This window comes from Arachis hypogaea, chromosome 17 (genome assembly GCF_003086295.3).
Source record: "Arachis hypogaea cultivar Tifrunner chromosome 17, arahy.Tifrunner.gnm2.J5K5, whole genome shotgun sequence".
NCBI classification, from domain to species: Eukaryota; Viridiplantae; Streptophyta; class Magnoliopsida; order Fabales; family Fabaceae; genus Arachis; species Arachis hypogaea.
The window spans coordinates 59,306,353-59,331,980 of record NC_092052.1 but is presented as its reverse complement, the minus strand read 5'-3'; the positions used below and the strand labels follow the sequence as shown (position 1 = coordinate 59,331,980).

Below are 25,628 nucleotides of genomic sequence, written 5' to 3'. Positions count from 1 at the left end.
AAGGCAAATCATATATACTACATAGACAACCAAGTGGAGTTGCACACTTCTGGCCCAGCCTGCAAGATATGGGCATCTTAAACTTGGAAGATATAAAGACCAATAGAATACATAAATTCAGTTATAATTTTAGTCTTTATTATTTTATTTTATCTTATCTTTAGTTGTTCTTATTTTTCTTAGACCAATGCTCTATATATATTTAGTTTACCTTCATAACACAATATATGATTCAATTCAATTCAATCAATCAAGAAATATAAAGTATAATATTATTCCTCTATTCTTTTCTTACTCTTTCACAATTTTATCATGGTATCAGAGTCTTGGTATCCTCCTTGAAGAGGATACATAAACTATCATCTTTCCGGTGAAAAATTACCCTACTTCTTTTTCAACCTCCTCCCACGATGAATAATCAATCTTTTAATTTAGCTCAGAATCCAACCAATCTCTAATACGTCCATCCAAGTAAAAATCCAGCATCAGTCTTGGTTACACCTGTTCTAACAGGAAACAACTATCATTCATGAAATAGTTACTATGGCCTGTCTGCGCCTTCTTCCGGGAGTTGCGTCTGCATGTTGTTTCAGCAGTCATGTCTGCATTCTGTTTCAGCAGTTCAATCTGCATCTGTTTTAGCAGTTCCATCTGCACTCTTATTGCGCTCCACGCGCCCTCTTTTTTTTATCGCGCTCTACGCGCCCTTTGAAGACCACTCTTATTGCGCCATACGCGCCCTCTCATAAAATTGTGAAAGAATAAGAAAAGAAGAGAGGAAGAATATTATACTTTGTATTTCTTGATTGATTGAGTTAAATTGTTTTGAATTGTGAAAGTAAAACTAAATATATATAGAGTATTGGTCTAAGAAAGATAAAAGCAAATAAAGATAAGATAAAAACAACTAAAGATAAGATAAGATAAAATAATAAAGACTAAAATTGTAACTGAATTTATGTATTCTGTTGGGCTGAATTTGTGGGCCACGAGACTTCTTTATTGTTATCATGCGCTAAGGTGGGAGAGTAGTCTAATACGCCCCCACAAGCTGGTGGATGGAAGATGTCAATAATCCACAGTTTGGATAAGTTTCGATGAAATTGTTGAGGAAGATGCGTCTGACGTGGTGACGCAGAGGGAGATACGTGCGGCGAAACTACAGCTGTCGACGGCAAAAATATAAAAGGAGATGTTGTACTTGAGCAGCGATCTTAAAAAAAAAAAGCGCGTAGAGCACAATAAGAGTGGTCTTCAAAGAGCGCGTAGAGTGCGATAAAAAAAGAGGGCGCGTGGAGCGCAATAAGAGTGCAGATGGAACTGCTAAAATAGATGCAGATTGAACTGCTGAAATAGAATGCAGACATGACTGCTAAAACAGAATGCAGACAAAACTCCCAGAAGAAGGTGCAGATAAAACTGCCAGAAGAAGGCGCAAACAGGCCATAGTAACTATTCCATGAATGATAATTATTTCCTGTTAGAATAGGTGTAACCAAAACTGATATTGGATTTTTTACTTGGATGGACGTAATAGAGATTGGTTGGATTCTGAGCTAAATTAAAAGATTGATTATTCATCGTGGGAAGAGGTTGAAAAAGAAGTAGGGTAATTTTTCACCGGAAAGATGATAGCTTATGTATCCTCTTCAAGGAGGATACCAAGGCTCTGATACCATGATAAAATTGTAAAAGAATAAGAAAAGAAGAGAGGAAGAATATTATACTTTGTATTTCTTAATTGATTGAATTGAGTTGTTTTGAATTGTGAAGGTAAAACTAAATATATATAAAGTATAGGCCTAAGAAAGATAAACATAAATAAAGATAAGATAAGAACAATTAAAGATAAGTTAAGATAAAATAATAAAGAATAAAATTATTACTGAATTTATGTATTCTGTTGGGCTGAATTTGTGGGTCACGAGATTTATTTATTGTTGTCATACATTAAGGTGGAAGAATAGTTTAATAATTAGAAAGAGATTTAAGATTATATATAAAAAAATAAAATTAAATAAAATATAGTCTTGAGATTACATTAAAATACAAAAAGGATATACTGTGGTATATGGAATTAGAAAGTCATGTAATTAAATTAAACTTTTCAATGTAATTGATATAAATTAAATAAATAAATAAATAATGTGAGCAAATAAAGCTTTACATCTATATTACATAGTAAAATTTTGATTCTAATGAATTTTAGTAAACAAATTCTTATTATAATATATGAAAAAATATTTACTCAATGCTCGATAAGATATGACACTAAAAATAGATAAAAATTTTAATAGAATTCTATATATATATTACTCTATGAAAATATAATTTAAATAATAATATAGAGATTTTTTTTTATTTTTTTATTTTATTTTTTAATCAAAATTTGAATTTTAATAACCTAGCGCAACTTCCACTATTTCATTATGCAAAATTAAAATAGAGATAGAGTTGTGTTCTTTAAAAAAGTTTTGATTTTGAGAAGATATTTTATATATTATTTAAATATTTTGAAATTATGAAAAAGTAAAAAGGTTAAAACTTGATTAACCAACTTTTGATTTTATTATTATTATTATTATTATTATTATTATTATTATTATTATTATTATTCACGCAAAATAACTATCACACATCGACTGTTTCAACCAAATATCATTAATTCATTATTCTGTGCTCTAAATCCAGAATTTTTGTATCCTACTAAGTTATTGACGAAATTGTTATAATCTTAGTGTTAAACGTAAGATAAGAAATTATATAATTATTTTTCTTTATTCAATTATTTTGAATATATCAAAACTCAATAAGTAATAAATTAATTCATATTTTAAATTTTAATTGAGTATAAAAATAAGTCATTTGAAAAACATTGCAAAGTTATCAATTATATTATTTAATGCATTCTATTTCCCAATTCAAATAAAAGCAATAATGTCAAGTATGACTTGCTTACTTGCTTGAGAATATATTTTTAGGATATCAAACAAACTCGCTGTTATTATATCGATTGGTATTAGTTTTAGAATTAACTTTCTTGTTTTATTTATAATTAATTTAAATTGGACATCATAATTAGGTTCAGTTTGGGTAAACAGCTTAATTAAACTACTTTTAAAAAAATAGTTTAAATAATAAATGATTATATTAAAAATAATTTATAAATAAGTTATTTTTAATTTGATTTTCTAGTTCTAAAAGTACTTATTTTAAGAGAAAAATGATAAAAAAAATTTTATTATGAGAGAAGTCATTTTTTTTTAACTTTTCTATAAGCTCATAAATAGTTTCTTAGAAAACTGCAACTTGATTTTGAAAATTGTACCATACATTAATATTACTACTTTTTATAAGTTAAAAACTCAAAAAAATTACTTTTAAAACTTTCCAAACGAGTCGTTAAAAGATTCTAATATTTGATTAGAATTTCTAGACATACTCGTGAATAATTTTTAAATTTAAAAAACAATATAATTGTTCGGGTAATTTAAATAAATAAAATGAATAAGAGAAAGTATTACGCAAATACGACATTATGAAAAATCAGACGCAAATGCAACAAACTCAATTATATGTAATTTGCGACACCCTAACGCGGAACCTGAATACACGTAATCCGCTACACCCTGTCGTGGATTACGTTGAGAAGCTGAAACACATAAACCGCTACACCCTGTAGCGGTTTATGAACAGATGGGCCCAAAGCATATTCCGCGAGACCGTGTAGCGGATTACGAAGGAGTTGACTTTTTTTTTAATGAAAAAAGCTCTACACCACTGGTGGAGCAAACAGAAATAAAAATAGAAGTACAACTAAAAATAAAAACATCACTAACAACCCCACGAGTTAAAGCAACCCCTAGTCATCTTTGGCATTGCCATCAACAACCAAGAGTATTACCACCAATCCACTCGTCAGATAGCACAAAGGGCCTGTTAATGATTTCCACTACACCTGAGCCTTGATTATGGAACACTCTATCATTCCTCTCAAGCCAAATTGCCCAAATTACAGCAAAGAAACCAATCAACCACTGCTTCCTCTCATACTTTCTTTGTGAAGCAGCCATCCAGCTTTCAAAGTGTTGCTTCAGTGTACCTGGAAACGGACCATTCTCTACCCAGAGCGAATAGCCAAGCACTCCACACCTGCCAAGTGAGCTCACAACCTAGAAAGAGATTTAAAGCAGACTCCACAGACTTACAACACAAAGCACACATATTATCAAGCTGGTCTATGACACCTAATCTGCACAATCTTTCCTTAGTATTCACCCTTTCAATCAAAACAAACCAAGAAAATAATTCGACCCTTGGCGGAACGAAACCCCTCCAAATAGCACTTGTGAAACTATAGCTTGTTATTTCCTCCGGGATTACTGCTTCCTGCATCACCTGTACAAAGGAATTAGTAGAATAAACACCACTTCTATCAAATTTCCAAACCACCCGATCCTCTCTCTCAGTTGTTAGCTTAACTGAACGTAAGATGACGTGAAGTTAGTTCAAAAGTTCTAACTCCCATTGAAACAACTCCCGGCTCCACTGGAAGCTCCATATCCACTCTAACCCATCCCAAAATCCACAGTCCCCTATAAAAGATCCTTTAAGGTTTGAGACCGAGAAAAGTCTTGGAAACAGTTCTTTCAAGACGCCACCAGTTATCCAAGCATCCTCCCAAAACCGGACTGTTCTGCCGTTCCCTACATCCATTGATAAGCCGCTAATCATCTTTTCCCTGACTTGTGGCTCTCTGATTTGAAGCTGACTAATATCCTTCCACGGGCCCCCTCTCAGGGGAATAGGTTGACCCCGCAGCATCTCAGAAGGATTCAAGTTATTACAAGAATACACTACTTTTTTCCATAAGGGGCATTCCTCTTTCGAAAATCGCCACCACCATTTAAACAGAAGAGCTGTATTCCGAACCACTGTATCGCCTACTCCCAACCCACACTACAAAAAAAAGATCTATGGTCACGGTGAAAAACTGTGACCATAGCTAGTGAAAAGGGTGACCATAGGTCTATGGTCACGGTTTTTGACCTATGGTCACGGTTTTTTCGCCGTGGCCTATTCTCTCGTGGCAATAGACCTATGGTCACGGTTTTTTTATCTATGGTCACGGTTGTAATGTTCAAATTTTGGCACTTTAGGCCACGTTTTTTTACCGTGACCGTAGCCTTATCTATGGTCACAGTTTTGGCCGTGACCATAGCCTTATCTATGGTCACGGTTTTGGCTGTGACCATAGCCTCTATGGTCACTCCACCTAAAACCGTGACCATAGCCATATCTATGGTCACTGTTTTGACCGTGACCATAGCCTTATATATGGTCACGGTTTTGGCTGTGACCATAGCCTCTATGGTCACTCCACCTAAAACCGTGACCATAGCCATATCTATGGTCACTATTTTGACCGTGACCATAGCCTCTATGGTCACCCCTTCCCAAAATCGTGACCATAGCCTTATCTATGGTCACAGTTTTGGCCGTGACCATAGCCTCTATGGTCACCCCACCTGAAAACCGTGACCATAGCCCCTATGGTCACCCTTCTTGAAACCGTGACCATAGCCTTATCTATGGTCACGGTAACCTTATCTATAGTCACTGTTTTCACCGTGGCCATAGCTTATTTATGGTCACCACTCCTTAAAACCGTGGCCATAACTTATCTATGGTAACCTGTTTTATTTTATGAATTTTTTTAAAGCATAATCACATTCCAAAATGATGATAATCACAAAATAAATCTAAGAATGAGAAATTCAATAAATGTAAATCATAAAAGTTTCATTAAAAAGTAGATATTCATTACAACACTAATCAAAATAAGGTGTAATTTATCCATTACATGTATTATCGAATAAAGTCTCTTATCAAAATGTAAAGAACACATCAAAATAATACATTTAGATAACCAAAATTATTATAAGACCCATCCCATCTTATATTTGTATAGAACATATTTTCTTCACATCATATCCTCCTGCTAGCAAAAGAAATAAAGAAGTTAGAACAGAACAAAAATATTTTTGATGATGCATGCAGTGCAGTTGAGTAATGAATATGGAGCACAAGTTAAGTAAGTCAATCAAAATGAAATTTTCAACCACTAAATAACAAGGAGTATTTGCATGTGGTTTTGAGCCATTTGGTAATGTTTATATGTTTTTAATCTATCTTTGAGTGGAACTTCAACTCCCTTGTTAAAGTCGCTTAAAACTTAAAAAAATCCAGCACAAAGAAACAACCACAACCAAAATAGAAGTTTAAAAAACAAGGTAATACCGAAATACTATTATTAGCTTCCAACCCATAAAACAAATCAAGTAATCAACACCAGCGAAACAGAAAAACCAGATTGAGTGTGAAATCAATAGACAAAGTAAATTTTAAAATAATAATAATAATGATGATTGCTATATATTATTGAGTACTAATTCAATGCTGATTGCTACCCCTTCATTTTCATGTATTATTATTGCTTTATCTATTTTTCTATACCTTCTGAAGAGAAACAATGGTAGGTTATGCATCTTACTTCGTAATTAGTTTCTTACCCTTCTATTCAATACGTACTCATGGAGCCAATTAGCCAATAAAATTAACAATAAAATTAACATCAACAGCAATCAGACACTATTTAGCAATCAGCCACTATTAATTTAACTACTAATTTTGACAATACTTACTTCCATATCTTTTGACACATGATTCGATCCCAATGAAGGAGGAATGCTTCGCCTCGCATCATTTGGTGCACTACTTGCATCAGGCGGAGATTGTTGGGCAGCTTCTATCATTACTTGCACTTGTTCCGCACTCATACCAGGATTAACTTGTTGCAACACCATTTTGATCAAGCTTGTTAAACCATCCAACTTGGAAGTCAAATTATTTTGATTTTTCTCCATAGTTGAAACCACTTCAGCATGTTGTTGTTGCATTTGTCGGATTTGCTTATCCTTTTTAAGAGAGGATTTTGTGACTGATCGACCATAGAAACGAACTCTACCATGTTTCTCCTTTCCAAAAACCGTTTGAAGCGCTTCATCATCACTGTATCCAGCTTGCTTCAAATTTTGAAGATGATCCTATTACACAGAAGGAAAATTGAAATAAGTTCATGTGCGCATATGCTGAAAAATAAAAAATGATTTACACATTTCTACGAAACTAATCAACTCACAATCGTCTCTTGTGTTCCCGAATCAGTCTCTCCTTTCTTGTTAGTACGAGTTACAACAAACATCTCAGACTGTGATGGATCTTCATTGCCCTCTTTTTTTGCACGCTACAAAGAAACCATCAATATTACTCGAAGTCAACACAGATGACATGAAAGATGCAAAGATACTTAAATGCGAAGCACAAATATAATACCAATTCAGCGCGTACTAATTCAAAACTAACTGGACCCATTCGATGATTCCATTTTTGTTTGGATCTGTTTTCACGATTTTTGTCAGAAATAACCTACATATTGTTGCAATGTAAAAATACATAAAGTTAGTTAAATACACGATACCATTAATAAAGCCAAGAAAGTTGTGAAAATAACTTACTTTGATGATATCAAGACTCCAAAATTGAACTAATTTTCTAAAATGCAGTTCAGGTACGGTAATTGGACGATTTTTCATCATCTCTCTAAATGAGTTGTACGGTGTATAGTGATATTTTTTTATGCGTTTCTTAAATTGCTTCCATGACTCTCCAATGGTGTCTATCACCCAAGGCTCAGCATCACTTGGAATTTTATATTTAGACTATGAATAAACAGTGAATTATGTTATTTTACCATACAATGCTATGCCTAATTGTAAACAATTTAGAAAGGAGAATGGTCTAGTTACCTTTGCATAATCCAACATTGAAGTTTTAGTCTCACTTGACACAGCTTGCCAACTAGTATATAATAACGTGACCAAATTAGAGTTTCTTGCAAGTGTACCTAAGAATCGACTAAACAATTGAACCTGTGTCTTTGTTGGGCCTATAGGTCTGCCGTTGCACCATGTTAACTCTATCTGTGTCTCCATAGCATGAATATGCTTGAGTTGGGTGGGACCACGAACTTTTTTCTTTTTGGTACCTATTTCCAATGTCATTACTAGAGAATATTAACAAAAATACTAATAAAGTAAATAAAAAAGTAATCAACTAAATACAAGAGTTAGGTTGATGTCTTTCACTATTTGCTATTGAAAAAAAAGGATAAAGGCATTACCGAGTTGACTATCACTACTATCACCAACACTTGGATTGTGATCATCATAATCATATTCATATTCTTTATCATTTTCATCCAACGATATCCCATATTTTTCGAAGAATTCATCCAAAGTCATAGCTGGGATAAGAGACTCAATCTTATGTTCTTCTTCGTTGGCATCTTCTTCATTCGATTTCATCATCAGCATCTTCTTATTGGTTAGCTTCTTGCTTTGACCATCAGCATCATTGGTATTCATCTTGGTTTTATTATCTTCCACCTTTGATTTCTTCATTGGCACCTTCTTCCTAGACGGCTTCTTCCCACTTTGACCCTCAATTTCATTGGCTTTCATCTTAACTAGATGATTTTCTTCATTGCAGTTCTTTGTTGGCATCTTGATTTGATCCTCACGGTCTTTCATGTTTGTTATCTTCTTGGTTTCCATTTTGCTTTGACCTTCATCATCAACTCTTGTCAGATTCTTTTTGGCATCTTGCCCTTTTTCATTGTCTCATGTTTACTACTATCCCCACATGCAGCTAAAACATGTTCCCTTTTGATTTGAAATTATTTTAGCAACGCGTAAGCACTCGTGAATTGTATTTTTCCTAAATTTTTTACTGGACTCCTCATCTTCAAGGGACTTCTTTGTGACTCTATTTGTGATAAGGTCCTTAACCTTTTTATTTTGGAATTTCCTTCATTGTTCATCCTGTATAAAAGAAAGTCAAATAAAGCATTGAAACTAATAAAGAAATGGGCATATGCATAAGTCATATGGTAGCCACATATTTTAAGAGGGCTATGGCCCATTACTGTCATCAATTTTTGTAAAAATAAATCATATAGCAGCCACATATAAAGCATCATGAACAAATAAAGCATCAACATAATTCAATTGCATGAAGAGAAAAAAATAAAGCATCAAAACTAATAAAGAAATGGGCATATGCATAATCATATGGCAGCCACATAATAAAGTAAACAAACATTGAGATTTCATGAACAAATAAAGCATGAACAAATAAAGCTTGATGGACAAATAAATCATATGGCAGCCACATATTTTAAGAGGGCTATGGCCCACTACTGTCATCAATTTTTGTACAAATAAATCATATGCCAGCCATATATAAAGCATCATGAACAAATAAAGCATCATGGACAATTTTTGTACAACCTCTATTTCAGCTTCACTGTCAAAATCATCATACTCTATTTTTTTGTGGTTAGGTTTGATCTTGTTCGGTGTCACATCAACAATAGTGGGTCACACACCCTGTCTAACCAAGTCTACCTCGCCAATATCACTCAAGGGTATCGGACTATTCGCCGATTCATATGGCTCTCTTATATTTGGGTCAAACTGTAATTGGACACCAATGTTAAACAAGTCTCTTGAAACCGTTTTCATCACATAATGCTTCTGGAGAATATATGGATCTTTCACATAAAAGCACTGGTGTGCTTGGCTTGCCAACACAAATGGTTCGGCTTGGTAACATCTTTTGTTGAAATGAACGTATGTCAGACCATAATCATCTTCCTCAGCCATAAACCACTCACACTTAAATAACACAACTTTAAATTGGCTATAATAGTCTAACTCGATAATATCCATGATTCTACCATAATATCTTATATTGGCCTTGATTGGTTTTTTGTCCTTGACACTTGCAAAGCTTGTAGTTTCAGCTACCACAGTGACATCACTGTTTTGCGTTTTTCGCATCACTTCTCGCCGCTTAGTATAAAATCTGTACCCATTGACGACATAAGCAGAAAATGATTTTGCAACTTTATTTGGACCCTTAGACAACTGCCGTATCCAACTGGGAACATCATCCTTCATGGCACGTCTTGTAAACCAGTCTATAAAGTCTTCATTCTGATCTTTAACAACGTTCCACTTTCGCTTCCGCTTGTCTTGCTTTTGTTGGTCACCATGTTCTCTACAAGGGATGTATATTATTATGTAATACTACCAAAATTAGTCTAAGGAATAGAACTAATGAGAAGTGCAAATTTACCTCATGTAAGGCTCCACGTTAATGCAATTGTTCAATACATATGCATTAGCTTGAAGGAGTGACTTCTCGTCCAAAATAATTAGTTGCCCTTTTTTTCCACCCAATGGACTTCCCTTGTTTATGAACAAGTTTGAATCAGGCTCTTTGGTTGAAGTGCCTTCGTCATTATTCCGAGATACTCTATTGAATCTTGTTTTCACTCCCTCATGCAAATATCTTGAACAAAAAGTTAATAACCCTCCGTAATTGATCCTTCTGGACGACTTCTGTTACGTACATACCCTTTTAGTGTGCACATGTATCTCTCAATCGGATACATCCATCGAAATTGGACGGGACCACCTAACCTTAATTCATTAGCTAAATGAATAGGCAAATGAACCATTATATCAAAAAAGGTAGGGGGAAAATCCTCTCCAATTGGCACAAAGTCTCTACAATCTCTGACTCCAAACCATTAATCTCTTCTAAAGAGATTTTCTTTTGACATAGCCGACGAAAAAAGGAACACAAGCGAACTAGAGGAATAGCAACATGATCTGGAAGAATGCTCTTGATTGGTATTTGCAACAGGTAATGCAACATGAAGTGAGCATCATGAGTCTTGTAACCGTAAAGCTTTCTCTCTTCTTGTTGTACACAACGAGAAATGTTTGAAGCACTTCCATTAGGCAATTTTGTTTTCTTCAAAACACCGCAAAAAATGGATTTCTCGCCTTTGGTCATGGAGAAGCATGCTTTAGCAAGTTTAGTTCTTTTGCCATCCTTCGTATTTATTGGGTGAAGATTCTTTCGAATGCCCATCTCCTTAAGATCATAACGAGCCTTTGCATGATCCTTTGTCTTTCCAGGAATATCCAATAAGGTACCAATTATACTGTCGACTATATTTTTTTCAATATGCATTACATCAAGATTGTGCCTGAGCATACAATGCTGCCAATATGGTAACTCAAAAAATATCGATCTTTTTTTCCATTGGCCATTACTTTTGCTTTGCGTCTTCCCAAGGGCATTATCTACTGACTTTAGCATATCTAGAACCTCTTCACCTGTTAACATTCGTGGTGGACCCCTGAATTCTATTTTTCCATTAAAAGATCTCTTGTTAGACCTCCATGCATGATCAACTGGCAAAAATCTCCTATGGTCCATGTAAACTGTCTTTTGGCTATGTTTCAAGTAACAAAAAGAAGTATCATGGTTACAACAAGGGCAAGCTAGCTTCCCTTTCGTACTCCAACCGGACAACATCGCATACGCAGAAAAATCATTGATTGTCCAAAGAAGTGCAGCATGCATTTGAAAAGTTTCTCCCTTAAAAGAATCATATGTATCTACCCCTAACACCCATAGCTCGCTCAGCTCTTCGATCAATGGTTGCAAAAAAATATCAATATTATTTTCTGGTGAACAAGTTCCAGGTATGAGTAAAGAGAGCATGCAGTATTCTGACTTCATGGACATCCAAGGGGAGAAATTGTACACCATTAAGACAACTGGCCATGTGCTATGTGACACGTTCATAGTTCGAAAAGGATTAAAACCATCACTTGCCAAACCAAGCCTTAAGTTGCGAAGTTCTTTTGAAAAGTTTGGGTACCGAGTGTCCAAGTTCTTCCATACTTGGCCATCAGCAGGGTGCCTTATGCAACCGTCTTTCAAACGCTGCTCATCATGCCACCTCAACGCCTCTGCTGTGTTTGGGCACATAAAAAGCCTTTTAAGCCTTGGTATTAAAGGAAAGTATCTTAAGGTCTTCGCAGCAACCTTATGAACTTTATTTGGAAGCGCAAAGTTATCTTCGTTGCCATCCATAGTAGGAGTCTGATTATATCGAGACTCTCCACAGATATGGCAAACTGAGTCATTTATGTACTCATTTCGATACAGCATGCAGTCATTAGGACATGCATCAATCTTTTCATAGTCAAGACCCAAGTCTTTAACCATATTCTTAGCTTTATTAAAAGAAGTGGGAATGTTCAAATCAGGTATAGCTTCTTTTAATAACTCCAAGAGGGAGGTAAAAGATGTGTTACTCCAACCATGCAGACACTTCAAGTGGTAAAGACGAATGATAAACGATAGTCTCGAAAATCCAGTAGTACAATTTGGATATAATTCTAGACCTGCTTCATCTACCAGCTTATAAAATCTCTTCGCATCTTCATTCAACCCGTTGTTCCCCTCTTCAAGATTTGTCATATTTCTGAATGCATCACGCAGCAACCCGTCAATATCATCAACGCCCCCTCGATCATCCATGTCACTATCTACAACTGTTGGTATTACTGATTCCCCATGATTAATCCATCGTTTATAACCTTCGACAAACCCATAGCAAATAAGATGCTCATGTACGTCTTCTCGTTCATGCCAATAAGTGTTTCCACACTTTGCACACGGATATTGGATTTCTTTTCCAACCGGTTTTCCAATTAAGAAGGCAAACTCTAAAAAATTATTTACACCAACTATGTACTCGTTCTCAAATCTTGGTAAATCCATCCAATCTTTTGACAAAATATGATTAAACCTAAGAATGCAAATATTTGAACTTACTAAACATGATCTAATAGGTCAATTATAGTGACAATCTAGCTACCATATATCCGCTTACTACCCTAGTTAAATGTGCTATCAAATTATTATATATGGCAATTACGAGATAAACTTACTGCTTAGTTCCTTCATTTTGAGATGCCATTTGAAGTTGTTATAAATGGTGCTGCAGCAACTACTCAACTTCTGTTGCCTTTACCAGTACGAAAAACTTATCATGTACACAAAACAAAGTCAAAATAATCAAGTTCAGAAAGGGAATACCAAATAATGCCCAATTTTAAGTTCCTATATTAATGTACATTTTTTTGCACTTATTAAGTTAACTTTTTTTATTAACATGGGTTCGCATCTAAAATAGGCAGAATAATTCCCATTAGTGTCCCATGATCTTGATATATACATAATATAGAGTAGCAGTGCTAAGTGCTAAGTGCTAACTAATAATGCAGTGTAATAATGGGGAATAAGGTTGAGCTTTAAATTACCAAGTCAATGTTGCAAAACTGACGAGCTCAAAGGGACAGATTAGACTTCAGAAACCAAAAACATCGTCACTTTGTGGAGGTAAAGACTCATGAAATAGACCTGTGAACAAGAATTTTCTATACATGATTTAAAAATTTTTCTATACAACAGCATAACAAATAATCACCCGTAAAACTATTGAATGTGTGCAATTTTCCACAATGTAAGGATTAGTTTGATCATTGGGGTTAGCATCAGAAACATTAACTCTCATTTTGCTCCATTGCAAGATTAATTTACTAAAACAACCAACATTGAAGAGGAATTAATAAATCAATTCTAGATGAAGAATCTAAAATGCTGTCAGAGTTCACTTATATATCCTCAATTAAATCTGAAATGAAAAATCTGAAAAAGAAAATAAATCTCAATTGAAAAAATATATATATAACCTCGTCAATAATAATAATTGGTACTCAAAGATTAAAGTAGTGTAAACCTAAATGATCAAGGATAGTTCTCAATCTAAACTCAGTTAAATACAAGATTTGTAATTATTATTTTTTAAAATTGGTGCAAAAAAATTAAATAGAGAAACTAGCTCATTTTTTCGTTGTTATTCAAAACCTATCGCAAAACACAGAGCAAGGAGAAGCACAACAAACCACATCGAAAATCTTAGCAAATCAAAACTAGAAAAAGCTTAAAACGTAACCTTCGTTATCCTAACAATAAAATAGAAAATTTCATGTTCTCCCGCAATCGCCTCAAGAACTCAGCTTCATTCACAACCAAAACTCACCAATAGCAGCACATTAACCATAATCAGAATCTTGAATATGAATAATTTAAAACGAATAAGGTATAAAAGTAGCAATTACCAGTTAGGGTTGCAGAAATCGGTCTTGCAGAAAAATAAGGATCCGCGTGATTCCATCGCCGTCTACTTAGGGTTTGTTCTATGCGAATGAATGGTAAATTAAAACGTCATACGTGTAGCTACTAAACCCAACTTCTTTTATTAAGCAACACATCAGGTTTGTTATATTATCCGTTTTAATTATTAGATGGGTAAAAATTTAAATGTATACTGTATAGTTAATTTTAAAAATATTAGAAAGATAAAAAATCTAAAATCTAAAAAATTATTTTTAAAATAACGTCTTAGTTGTGTAAGTTTTTAAAATAACCCCTAAAATTCAATGATCAATGCGTGTGCGCAATTCTTTACAATCATTTTAGTAAGTTTTATATCATTTTTTAATTTAAAATTATTAATAGTATTCAACCTAATTTTATATTTATAAAATTATTATTAGCTAATTTTTAATTATTAAAATTTTTTAATTTTAAAAAAATATTTAAAATAATAAAAAATACATAAAATTCTTAACTAATTAAAACTCAAATGATTAAAACTATGATCATAGACCCCTTTAGGTCACCCCCAAAACTGTGACGATAAACCCTCTTAGGCCACCCTTCCGAAAAATTGTGACCATAGATCCTTTTTGGTCACTGTAAAAAATCGTGACCATAGACACCTTTAGGTCACTCCAAAACCGTGACCATAGATCCTTTTAGGCCACCCTTCCAAAAAATCGTAACCATAGCCCCTTTTTGGTCACTGAAAAAAAACCGTGACCTTGCTCCCTTTAGGCCACCCCCCAAAACCGTGACCATAGACTCTTTTAGGCCACTCCCAAAACCGTGACCATAGACCCCTTTAGGTCACCCCGAAAACCGTGACCATAGCTCCTTTTTTGTCACTGTAAAAAACCGTGACCATAGACCCCTTTAGGTCACCCCCAAAACCGTGACCATAGACTCTTTTAGGCCACCCCCAAAACCGTGACCATAGACCCCTTTAGGTCACCCCCCAAAACCGTGACCATAGACCCTTTTAGGTCACCCTTTTTAAAAAACCGTGACCATAGCTCTTTTTTGGTCACTGTAAAAAACCATGACCATAGACCCCTTTAGGTCACCCCCAAAACCGTGACCATAGACCCTTTTAGGCTACCCCCAAAACCGTGACCATAGACCCTTTTAGGCCACCCCCCAAAACCGTGACCATAGACCCTTTTAGGTCACCCTTTTTTGAAAAACCGTGACCATAGACCCTTTTTGGTCACTGTAAAAAACCGTGACCACAGATCCATTTAGGTCACCCCTCAAAACCATGACCATAGACCCTTTTAGGCCACCCTTTTTTAGAAAACCGTGACCATAGGTACTCTATGGTCACCCTTTCTAAAAAAACCGTGACCATAGCCTTTTTTTTGGTCACCCTAAAAAACCGTGACCATAGAGGGTCTATGGTCACAGTTTTTTACCGTGACCAAAAAAACCGTGGCCATAGACCCAAAATGTTGTAGTGCCACCCGCCTTTTTAGGAGCCATCACTACCTTCCATCTCACTAGTGGCATCCCGACCCTCCCATCCTCTTTACTCCATAAGAACTGCCTTTGTAAGGAGATCAACTTCTCTGCTACTGCCTTTGGCATCTTATACAAACTGAGATAGTATATAGGCAGGCTATTAAGGACAGATTTAATGAGTATCAGCTTACCCGCTTTATTTAGGCTTTTTGCTTGCCATAGACTCAGCTTTGCTTCCACCTTATCAATCACTGGTTTCCACGTCTTAACTAGCCTCGGATTTGCTCCCAAAGAGATCCCAAGGTACTGACAGGGAGTGCTTGCTCCTTACATCCCAGTAAGAGACACATCTTACGCGTCCACTGCTATTCACAATTAACTGGAATGAAGCTGGACTTATCAAAGTTAATATTCAAACCAAACATCAGCTCGACGCAACGCAGTAGGCGCTTGTAATTCCTTATGGTCTCTTACTCCGGAGGGTAGAAAAGTATAGTATCATCCGCAAACTGTAAGTTTGACAACTCGATGTTATCGCGACCAACCAACAGCGGCGATATGCGCCCATTCCTCACCACCTCCCCGATCATTCTATGAAGCACATCGACAACCAGGACAAACAGAAATGGTGTTGTAGACCCCTTTCCATTTTGAAAGGTTTAGCGGGAGATCCATTTATAAGAACTGACATAGATGCAGAACATACACACTCTTGAATCCACCCCCGCCACCGATGTCCAAAGCCCATCTTCTGCAGCACTATATCCACAAAGCTCTATTTGACCTTATCATAAGTCTTTTGAAAATCCAGTTTAATTATCGCTGAGCTCCGTTTTCTTGCCTTTAGCCAGTGCACTGTTTCACAAGCTATCAAAGCCCCATTGTGAATTTTCCTGCCATGCACAAATACACTCTGAGTCTCGCCCACTAGACCTGGCATCACTTTCCGCATCCTCGGAACCAACACCTTAGATATGACCTTATAGACACAACCCACCATACTAATCGGCCGAAGGTCTTTTATCTCTGTAGCTCCAACAAATTTCGGAGTCAGCGCCACCCACGTGACATTCGAACCCGTAGGTTACACAGCTGATTAGAAGAACCCCATCACTGCTTCCATGAACTTCCTCCCAACTTCTTCCCAGCACTTCTTTATAAAATTCATGTTATACCCATCGCTTCCTGGTGCTTTTGCTGACTCACAATCCCACACTGCAGCCTTTATTTCTTCAGCACTCGGCATCAACTCCAGCTCTGTTGCCTCCTCCTCAGTTATTTGCCGTACCAGACCTTCCCAAAATCCTATATTTGGTGATGGCTCCTGAGGATACAACTCCTTATAGAAATCAACTATTGCAACCTTAATCCGAGACTATTGCCGCACTAATCGTCCATGGATCCTTAAGGCATCGATCCGATTGTTCCTCCTATGAGCCAATGCTAGATTGTGGAAGTATCTAGTGTTTTTATCCATCTCCTTAGCATGCTTGGACCGTGACATCTGCTTCCAATGTACTTCCTTCCTGATATACCATTTTTTACAGAAGCTTACTAGTGCCTTTTTTCTCGCTTCCGAAGTTCCATCACACACTCCATTGCTCACCAAGTCATCCACTTTCCTGATCTCCTCTTCAAACTTATTAATCCTCATATCCACATCTCCAAAATGCTCTCTATGCCATCTGCCCAACGGACCCGTCAAAGCCTTTAAATTGTCCAAGAATCGAACTTCCCCTAGGCTCCTTCACTCCTCTCTCACCATCCTCAAAAACCCATCATGAGTAAACCATGAATCCAGACTCCGAAAGGGTCGCGGTCCCCCTCCCAACCTTGTGACATTTATAATCAGAGGACAATGGTCTGACAATCCTCTTGGACCTCCTCTTAATCTTGTTTCAGGAAACTCTTCTAACCACTCCAAACTAACCAGTACTCTATCAATACGACTACATGACTGGCCTCTGAACCAAGTGAACCTACAATCAGTTAAACTTAGGTCTACTAGCTCCATATCGTGAATCCAAGCTTTAAACTCTGTTGCAGACCTCGGCAACGAAATAGCCCCTTGCATCTCTTCCACCTGAACAATCTCATTGAAATCCCCCATAAAACAGAAAGGAACTTGACATAAACCAGCCAAAAAGCTCAACTCTTCCCATACAACAAGCTTGTCCTCCCTAACATGCTCACCATATACTATACAGAACGCACACCGAAAATTATTCTTTAACAGCATTCCATCCACACATAACCACCTAGCCCCTTTATAACAGTTGCTTAATTTAAACACCGTTGCATCCCACATCAACAACAGGCCTCCCGACGCTCCTTCCGCTTCCACAAACTCCCACCCTACTACATCATTACCCCACAGTTGTACTACATCGAATTTAGTCATCATCTCTTTTTTTGTCTCTATCAAGCCTAGGATATACACATTGAATTTTTTTCGAAATTTTTTTACCATACTCAACTTACCAATCCCCGCCAACCTCCGAACATTCCATGATGCAAAACTCATTTTAAAAAATTGGTACACACCTTTTTCTTAATTTTCGGGCGACTTCATTGAACTTTCTCTTTGTGTTTAGCCTGCTTCTTCTTCAGTGCTATTTTCTCATTTTGTGCCTGTAATATTGCCATGATATCCCCTTCCTCATTGTATAACATAGCTCCAGATTCCACAGCTAAGTCCCAATTCTTTTGCTTTTCTTGCATTTTCTCTGTTCTTTTGATAGCAGATGTTTCAGAGCCAGCATCACTGTCAATCTCAAATTGTTCATCCAAACCAGCTACCGCTCCCCCAATTCCCGACTGCTCCAACTGACCACGTGCTCCAACTGTAGCTGGGTTGCTATCCAAGTTACCCTGGGTCATAAATTTTTGGCCTTGGCACCAATCATCGCAGCGTGCGTCCGCATTCACGCCCGAATCAACAGCCCAATCACGTCGTCACTTGTCATCAACCTTATCAGTTTCAACAACCCCAGAACAGCCGCCTCTATGACTGCCGACCACCCTCCTACCGTCGACCTGGCGCGAAACCACCACACCCAATTCCCCGGTCGCCTGACTCAAGCCCAAGTTGTAACACCCTAATTAGTCTAAGCCTTACCTCGCGTCGTAAAGCCAAGGTCAATCAGAGATTACGACAGTTCTAAACTCATACATATATATAGAAAGAATAGTATAATCTAGAAGTCCGATGAAAGATATAGCTCAAAAACAGAATTTCGAAGCACAAACGTACTAACGGAGCTACTAGCTTAAGGCATAAGAAACAGAGAAGATATAACAAAAGATAAGTATATAATATCATAGGGAACTAGTCACGACTCGCGGAGTTTAAGCGGCTAGCCATATACTAATATACAAAACCATACAGTGAAAACAGCTTATACAAGTTTTGTTCTCTCAAATACATGCCTCTAGGCAAAACAAAATACAAAAGGAGAGATGTATAAACAAAATAAACCAAAAATAACTCCAAAATGATCCAATATTCTCCGCTCCTGTCACCAACCAAAGCAACTCACCGAGGTGGGTTGCGACCTGCATCTGAAAAACACAACAACAATATGGTATGAGAACCGGCGGTTCTCAGTATGATAACAGTTCCCAGTGATATAGGATATAAGACCCCGGGACGCCAAAGGCAATCCTAAGCTTCATATCAATCACAAGATTCAACTTAAAGTATTCTAAAACATTTAAGCATAATATACCAACTTGACTTAAATAAACCAGGTTATCTATCTTTAGGGATTTCTATTCTAACCAAACGCCGCTGTCCCACAGCCTTCACCAACCGATCCTCCATGCGATCCCATCGCCATCGCCTTCCGAACCTCCTCAATCCCAGCAGAAAACACAGATAATGTTCAAAGCAAGTAAAGCACAAGTAGTAGCATATATGGCAAATAATTCAGATAGCAAGTAATCATGTTATTCAATTAGGCAAACCATTACAAGTAGACAAAGCATACAAGCAGATAGGAAATGCATATTATGAATGCCTGCCCTACTGGCTGTGATATCACATTGTCGGTTCAACTGCCAACCCGACACATCTCCATGGAGACGTTGCCCTTCGGATTTCTCATCTGGGGACCCCGAGATATAGTGCCCGGATCACTGTCCAGGTACCGGCGCCTGCTCGCCCTATAGATCCGAAGGGATGCGAGCGGGATATTCTTGCCTCAGACCTCACATCTCAACGTAAGCGGGATTAACCACCGTCCTTACGCCGCCGCCGCTACATCGACAGGCGGGATTAACCACCGTCCCTGCCAGGCGCATGGCGTCTCAAAATATCATGTAAAAATATTATTTCAATGGTTTTCAAAAGTATTTTCAGCATACATAGATCCATCACTTCAATCCGAGTCCCCGACTCATCTCAACCACTGTCCCTTTATAACTCAGTTTCCAAATACCAAAAGCCTATCATTCCTCATCTCATATACCAATCATCCTTCACCTAACGTCAAACCATTCTCAGCACACCAGAAACCTAGGCCTCCATTTTCTAATTTACCTTAAAATCATGTACTAGAGCCCTTAATTTATATCCCATGTTCTAATACTCAAAACTAGGCCCAAACGTCTTAAAATGTTGTTATAGAAGTTTACAACCTTGTTGAAAAGGTAAAATAGTTGAAAACAAATAAATTTTTGAGGAATAGGACGTGTGCACCCGCACATATCAGAAGTAATGAAATTCTGCAACTTTGGAAAATTTCAGATTTTTAACACCAACTTTAAATGATCATAACTTCCTCTACCAAATTCCAATTTTTTACAAACTTTATATCGATTCGAACAGTTTTCAATAAGCTTTAATGCTAAACTAATTTCAATAGATTTTGAAAACCAAGGCATAAGTTATGATTAGACAAAGTTCACCAAAAGTCAACTTTTACCAAGACTCACAAGAATCTCAATTTACCAACTTTCATAACCCAATCCAACCAAAACCACATCAATTCTATCACATATCAGAATTTACCATTTTCCATATCCAATTTACCACTCCACCATATATAATCATCAATTCTCACTATCAAATACATAATAATACCCTTACTAACCATCATCATTATTAATTTCAACATCAAACTCCAACATCATACTATCAACATCAACATAACCATTTATCAACAATCCCAACACTCACCTTCAATTACCAAAAATATCAATATTTATCATCCATTATCAACCACATCAACAAATCCTCATCAACAACAATAAATCATACATCTCTCATCAACCTGTATAATCATTAAATTCCAACAACATCATTATTCATCATCAATCATTAAATACCAACAACCTCATCAACAACACTAATCATCAATATTCATTAACACCAATAATTCTCCATAATTATCCTTAATCACAATATTCCAAGGATACCAACAATTAACATCAATTTACACATAATCATTCATACACCAACAACATTCAATCCTATCTTAGGGTCAACTAGCCTAAGTGTCCATGAATATTATATACTACATAGAGGAAACTGAAACCATACCTTGGCCGACTCCCTTTATGCACCCAAACTCAAAATGAGCACCAACAAGCTTCCAACCACAATCCAAGCTTTCAAATCCACTCCAACAAGCACAAATAAGTTCCAAAAGCTCCCAAAGCCACAATAATCAAACTATATACATATAAATCACCACAAATCAACCTAGGGTTCAACATAAGCATAATCTCACAAGGGTTTAAGAGATTTTACCTTTTTCAACAGATTTGATAACACAAATCCAAAGCTAAGCAAGGATTAGAGCAAACCTAAACATCCAAAATCACAAAAATTCATTTAACCCAAAACTCTAATAAAACCTGAAATTTTGAAGAGAGAAACTGGGAAGATTTCGTGATTACCTTGAGGGTTTCTTGGGTGGGTTTTGTAGAGCTCTTCACAAGGAACGCGTAGCTGCAAAGAGTGCGGCGATCGGAGCTCCGTAGCTCAAGATATGAGCTTGGAAAGTTTGAAGTGAATAGTAACAATGGTGAAAAGCTCTCACCTCTCTCCTCACTTCAGCTGCTGTTGTGTTTAGGTTATGAGGGTGAAAGTGGCTGAAATGTATTCATTTAAGTGTATTTATATGTTGGGCTTGGGCCCAACTTGGGCCCGATCCAACCCGTTAGCGTTTTTAGCCCGTTTGGCCTAACTTCGGGCCAAATCTTTAAAATTAAAGCCCGGTTTTCCATTTCTAATGTTTTTCTAAGGTTTTTTGACGGTTTTCACTTTTCTCGTACGGTACCAGGCAGACTTGAACCGGTTCAACCGGTTTAACTGCTGGTTCGTGATTTTTCACGGTTTTTCGTAGAAAGCACATTTTCTGACTCAGAAAGACTCACTGAGTCCAAAAATCACCTTTAAATCCCCAAATTCTCTCTCTAACTTTTTGGAATCTAATTTGGGCAATTAATCACTTAATTAACCGGTTGATTAGTTGCGGTTCTTACACAAGTTGCCGTTCAGATCTGGAGTGGTACCACCGAGTTCTCCCTCCCGACCCTCCCTTCCAGTCATCGCTACCAGTAACGCCGTTCGTCTGTCAGCAGAGATCCCGTCCTCCGTCTCCCGAATCGACCTTCCATCGCTTCCAGAGGTAAGACTCGGCCGACCCCCTTCTTCCCCGTATAGCACTGCATGACCCGGCAACCGTCCTCCCTCCGCTTCAGCTGAATCAGTCCCCCCTCGCATCGGTACTCGTCCCGACCGGCCAGGCTTCTTCGCCTGCTTGTGATGGCTACGCCGCCTTGGAAGAACTCACCCCCGGCAGTCCTCTTCTCCTCAAGCACACCAGCACCCGGTGCGACCCGACAGAACCCCTCCTCCACAATGTAGTTAGCCTGGCCTATCTCCTACATCCCATCACTCTCATCAAGTGGGCTACAGATCTTTAGGCCCAAGTGCACCTCCTTAGCCTTAGTTAGCAAAGTTTGGGCTTTAGATCTATTAGGAATAAAAGAATTTTGACTTGGACCCACCCACCTCCTAACACTAGTGATATCTACTCCAGCCTCTGTACCGTGAGCCAAATCCCAGGATAAAGTTCTCTCCGAATCATCATCCGCATCATGAGCTAGGTACCCCGTAAATCCAACTTTCGTCAAATTAAGATCATACTCCTTAACTTTAGTCCTTGCCATTTTCAAATTCAAAAGTTCGTTACTCCACTCATTCAAATCTTCCGAAGAAATTACTACACTACCCATTATTTGCTCCGCCTCCCTTACCAGTAACGTCATCAACTCCGCCGCTGCATCCCAGGTCTGCCGCCGCTCCTGACTAAAATTTCCCGCAACAGGATTCGCCCGTCCTACATTAGCACAACCTCCTCCAATTACAGAGCTCTGGTTACCTCCCATCCCACCCTTCATCGCATATTCCAATGAAGCAGAAGCCCCACTTTCCATCTCTGAGACAAAGACGTCAAACAACTCCGTGCCTACAGAAATGCGGACCCTTTCATGAATAACTTCAAACTTACACGTATCAATCAACACCCAACCAACACTAAACGATGAGCATGAGATTGTCACAGGATCACAGACCACCACATCTACCCACTGTTTGCCAATCAAGCGGAACGTAGCTTCGGACCACACATGAATCGAAACTCTGATACACTGAATCCAGAGTCGTCTCCTATCACACCGATCAACCTCACTCCATCTACCAACACGATAGAAGAACTTCAAAAGCCCATTCATGTTAAATGTGAGCGCCTCGTCTGTGTTGCGAGTACTGTCAAAGATTAACAAGGCTTTGTAAGCCCCCAACTCACAAACCTTCACTACATGAGGCCCTTCCGATCAAGCTATCTCGTTCAACAAACGAAAATCAATAGTTTTCAAAGTACTCCCAACAATACTTCGGTGCAGCCAATCCAAATTATTTTCCGCCATTGTAACCTGTATGACCCTTACACCCGGTCCCTCTCTATCAATCGGCCAACACCTTCTCTGGGGGTCATTCTCATGTTCCATGCGTTCCTTACCATTCAAGTGATCATTGGTTTGAGCAGGATGTAACCCGCAATCAGTCACCATTTCTACCACCGGACTCGCATTCTTCTCATGAACATTCCCCCGATCAGCCATCCTAGTGTCTATATCTATCCTTAACCCATCACTATCCAATATCGTCTTCCCCTTCGAGACATTTCTCCTGAACCTGGCCTCGCCGATGAAGAGCTCCTTTCCCCTTAAGCACATACGATTCATCTCTGAAATAGCCTTCAAGGCTCCACCCTTAGTCATATAACGGATGAACGCAAACAAGTACACCACCCCGTGTCTCAGCTTCCTGGAAAGGTAAATGTCATTGATTCTCCCCGTCTATGAGAACAATCTAAACAATTCCTTCTTTGATATGTCTCCTGGTAACTGGTCAACAAATATGGTGAAAGAGTCCTGTGCCAAACGAAGAAACGCTTCTCGGTTCTAAACCCTTGGATCCGTACCTAGATGTCGGTCATGCCTAGCCCTACCATGCCCGGTGTTTCCCCACCACTCTCTCTGTCGCTCACTCATTTGATTACTTTTTGTTATATGTTATTCAGGATAACCTACGAAGGAGTTGACTTATTATATAAACCACGATACCCTACAGCGATTTCTTCACAATGTGGCTGCTTGGAAAATGCCTATGTGTGTGTTTGGCAAACGCGTTGTAGAAAAGAGAAGTGATTCCACCTCTGAACACACGTTCACGTGAAGCTAAAATTTGTCGCTTCTGCGTTCATGTTCATGATGGCTGGTTACTGTTGGGAAATTAGATGAGAAATTTAGTTCATATAATATATGTTGTTGGTGTTATGAAATTTTTTTTCTATTCTTTTATATACTCTATTTTTGTTTTGTACAAAAAAATTTATTTTTTATTCGATTTTTTAAAATTTGTAATTGTAATTATTATATAATAAAAAATAGTATTATACAAAAAATGATAACAAAAAATAATAAAAAATTATTAAACATAAAAAATTGTAAATAATAAAAAAAGTTAATATGAACAAAGAAATAATAAAAATTAAAAAAAATAATAATATACATGAAAAATCATAAGTGAAATAATATAAAAATTATTTATCATATAAATAAAATAAATACAATAAAAGATAAAAATATGAAAGAGAGTACCATAAATTTTATAATGTCAAGTAAAAAGAAAATATTCTATAATTTTTTTAGTATTATCAATACTTTGTAATTTAATATTATTTAAACTATAAATTTTTATTATTGATGATTCTATTGTTACTTATAATTAGTTTTTTATTTTTTTATACTTTTTGATAGGATCATAATTCATATTATGCAAAATTTTGATAATAAACGTATTATATAATAATTACAATTACAAATTTTATAAACCCGAAAAAAATAATTTTTTTTATACAAAACAAAAATAGAGTACATCAAATAAGGAATAGAAAAAAAATTCATATAGATAAAAAAGAATAAAAATTCTATAAAGCCAACCACATATATCATATAAACAAAAAAAATATAAAAATTAAAATATGAACGAGAATACTAAAATAATAAAGAAAATAAAAATATTCACCTTGTTAGTGATTGAAACAAATTTAAAAGATTTTGATGAAAAAAAAACATTGGAACCAAAAAAATTTCTCATCTAATTTCCCAACAGTAACCAGCCATCATGAACATGAACGCAGAAACGACAAATTTTAGCTTCACGTGAAGGTGTGTTCAGAGGTGGAATCACTTCTCTTTTCTCCAATGCGTTTGCCAAACATACACATAGGCATTTTCCAAGTAGCCACATTGTGAAGAAACTGTTGTAGAGCGGTTTACATAGTAAGCCAACTCCTTCATAATCCGCTACAGGGTGTAGCAGTTTATGTGTTTCACCTCCTCAACGTAATCCGCGACAGGGTGTAGCGGATTACGTG

General features: G+C 36.9%; 4 protein-coding genes across 15 annotated transcripts; all 4 read right to left on the bottom strand.

Annotated features, from left to right (window-relative positions):
- Nucleotides 1-5,781: 5,781 nt before the first annotated feature.
- On the bottom strand, nt 5,782-14,337 carry LOC112764684 (uncharacterized). 12 transcript variants are annotated; one of them, XM_025810405.3, is made up of 10 exons: nt 14,175-14,337; nt 13,314-13,413; nt 12,942-13,036; nt 8,243-8,942; nt 7,869-8,107; nt 7,578-7,781; nt 7,396-7,488; nt 7,202-7,306; nt 6,705-7,106; nt 5,782-6,001 (listed from the first exon to the last, which is right to left on the bottom strand). In XM_025810405.3, exons 4-10 carry the CDS (start codon nt 8,673-8,675, stop codon nt 5,984-5,986), a joined length of 1,494 nt encoding a protein of 497 aa, XP_025666190.1. In that variant the 5' UTR covers nt 8,676-8,942; nt 12,942-13,036; nt 13,314-13,413; nt 14,175-14,337; the 3' UTR covers nt 5,782-5,983. The 12 variants fall into 12 exon arrangements, with proteins under 12 accessions (XP_025666190.1, XP_025666196.1, XP_025666192.1 ...); XM_025810411.3 differs by having other exon boundaries at nt 5,782-5,998; XM_025810407.3 differs by having other exon boundaries at nt 12,942-13,018; nt 14,175-14,316.
- Nucleotides 9,262-10,387, bottom strand: LOC112764686 (uncharacterized). Its single transcript, XM_025810416.3, has 2 exons — nt 10,261-10,387; nt 9,262-10,182 (listed from the first exon to the last, which is right to left on the bottom strand). The coding sequence occupies exons 1-2, from the start codon at nt 10,263-10,265 to the stop codon at nt 9,501-9,503; spliced, it is 687 nt and encodes a 228-aa protein (XP_025666201.3). The 5' UTR covers nt 10,266-10,387; the 3' UTR covers nt 9,262-9,500.
- LOC140172817 (uncharacterized) lies at nt 10,645-12,771 on the bottom strand. The gene has a single exon (XM_072221863.1). It carries the CDS (start codon nt 12,769-12,771, stop codon nt 10,645-10,647), a length of 2,127 nt encoding a protein of 708 aa, XP_072077964.1.
- Nucleotides 14,338-16,771: 2,434 nt separating the features above from the next.
- On the bottom strand, nt 16,772-18,076 carry LOC112763327 (uncharacterized). The gene is made up of 3 exons (XM_025809027.1): nt 17,508-18,076; nt 17,063-17,360; nt 16,772-16,999 (listed from the first exon to the last, which is right to left on the bottom strand). Exons 1-3 carry the CDS (start codon nt 18,074-18,076, stop codon nt 16,772-16,774), a joined length of 1,095 nt encoding a protein of 364 aa, XP_025664812.1.
- Nucleotides 18,077-25,628: the final 7,552 nt, after the last annotated feature.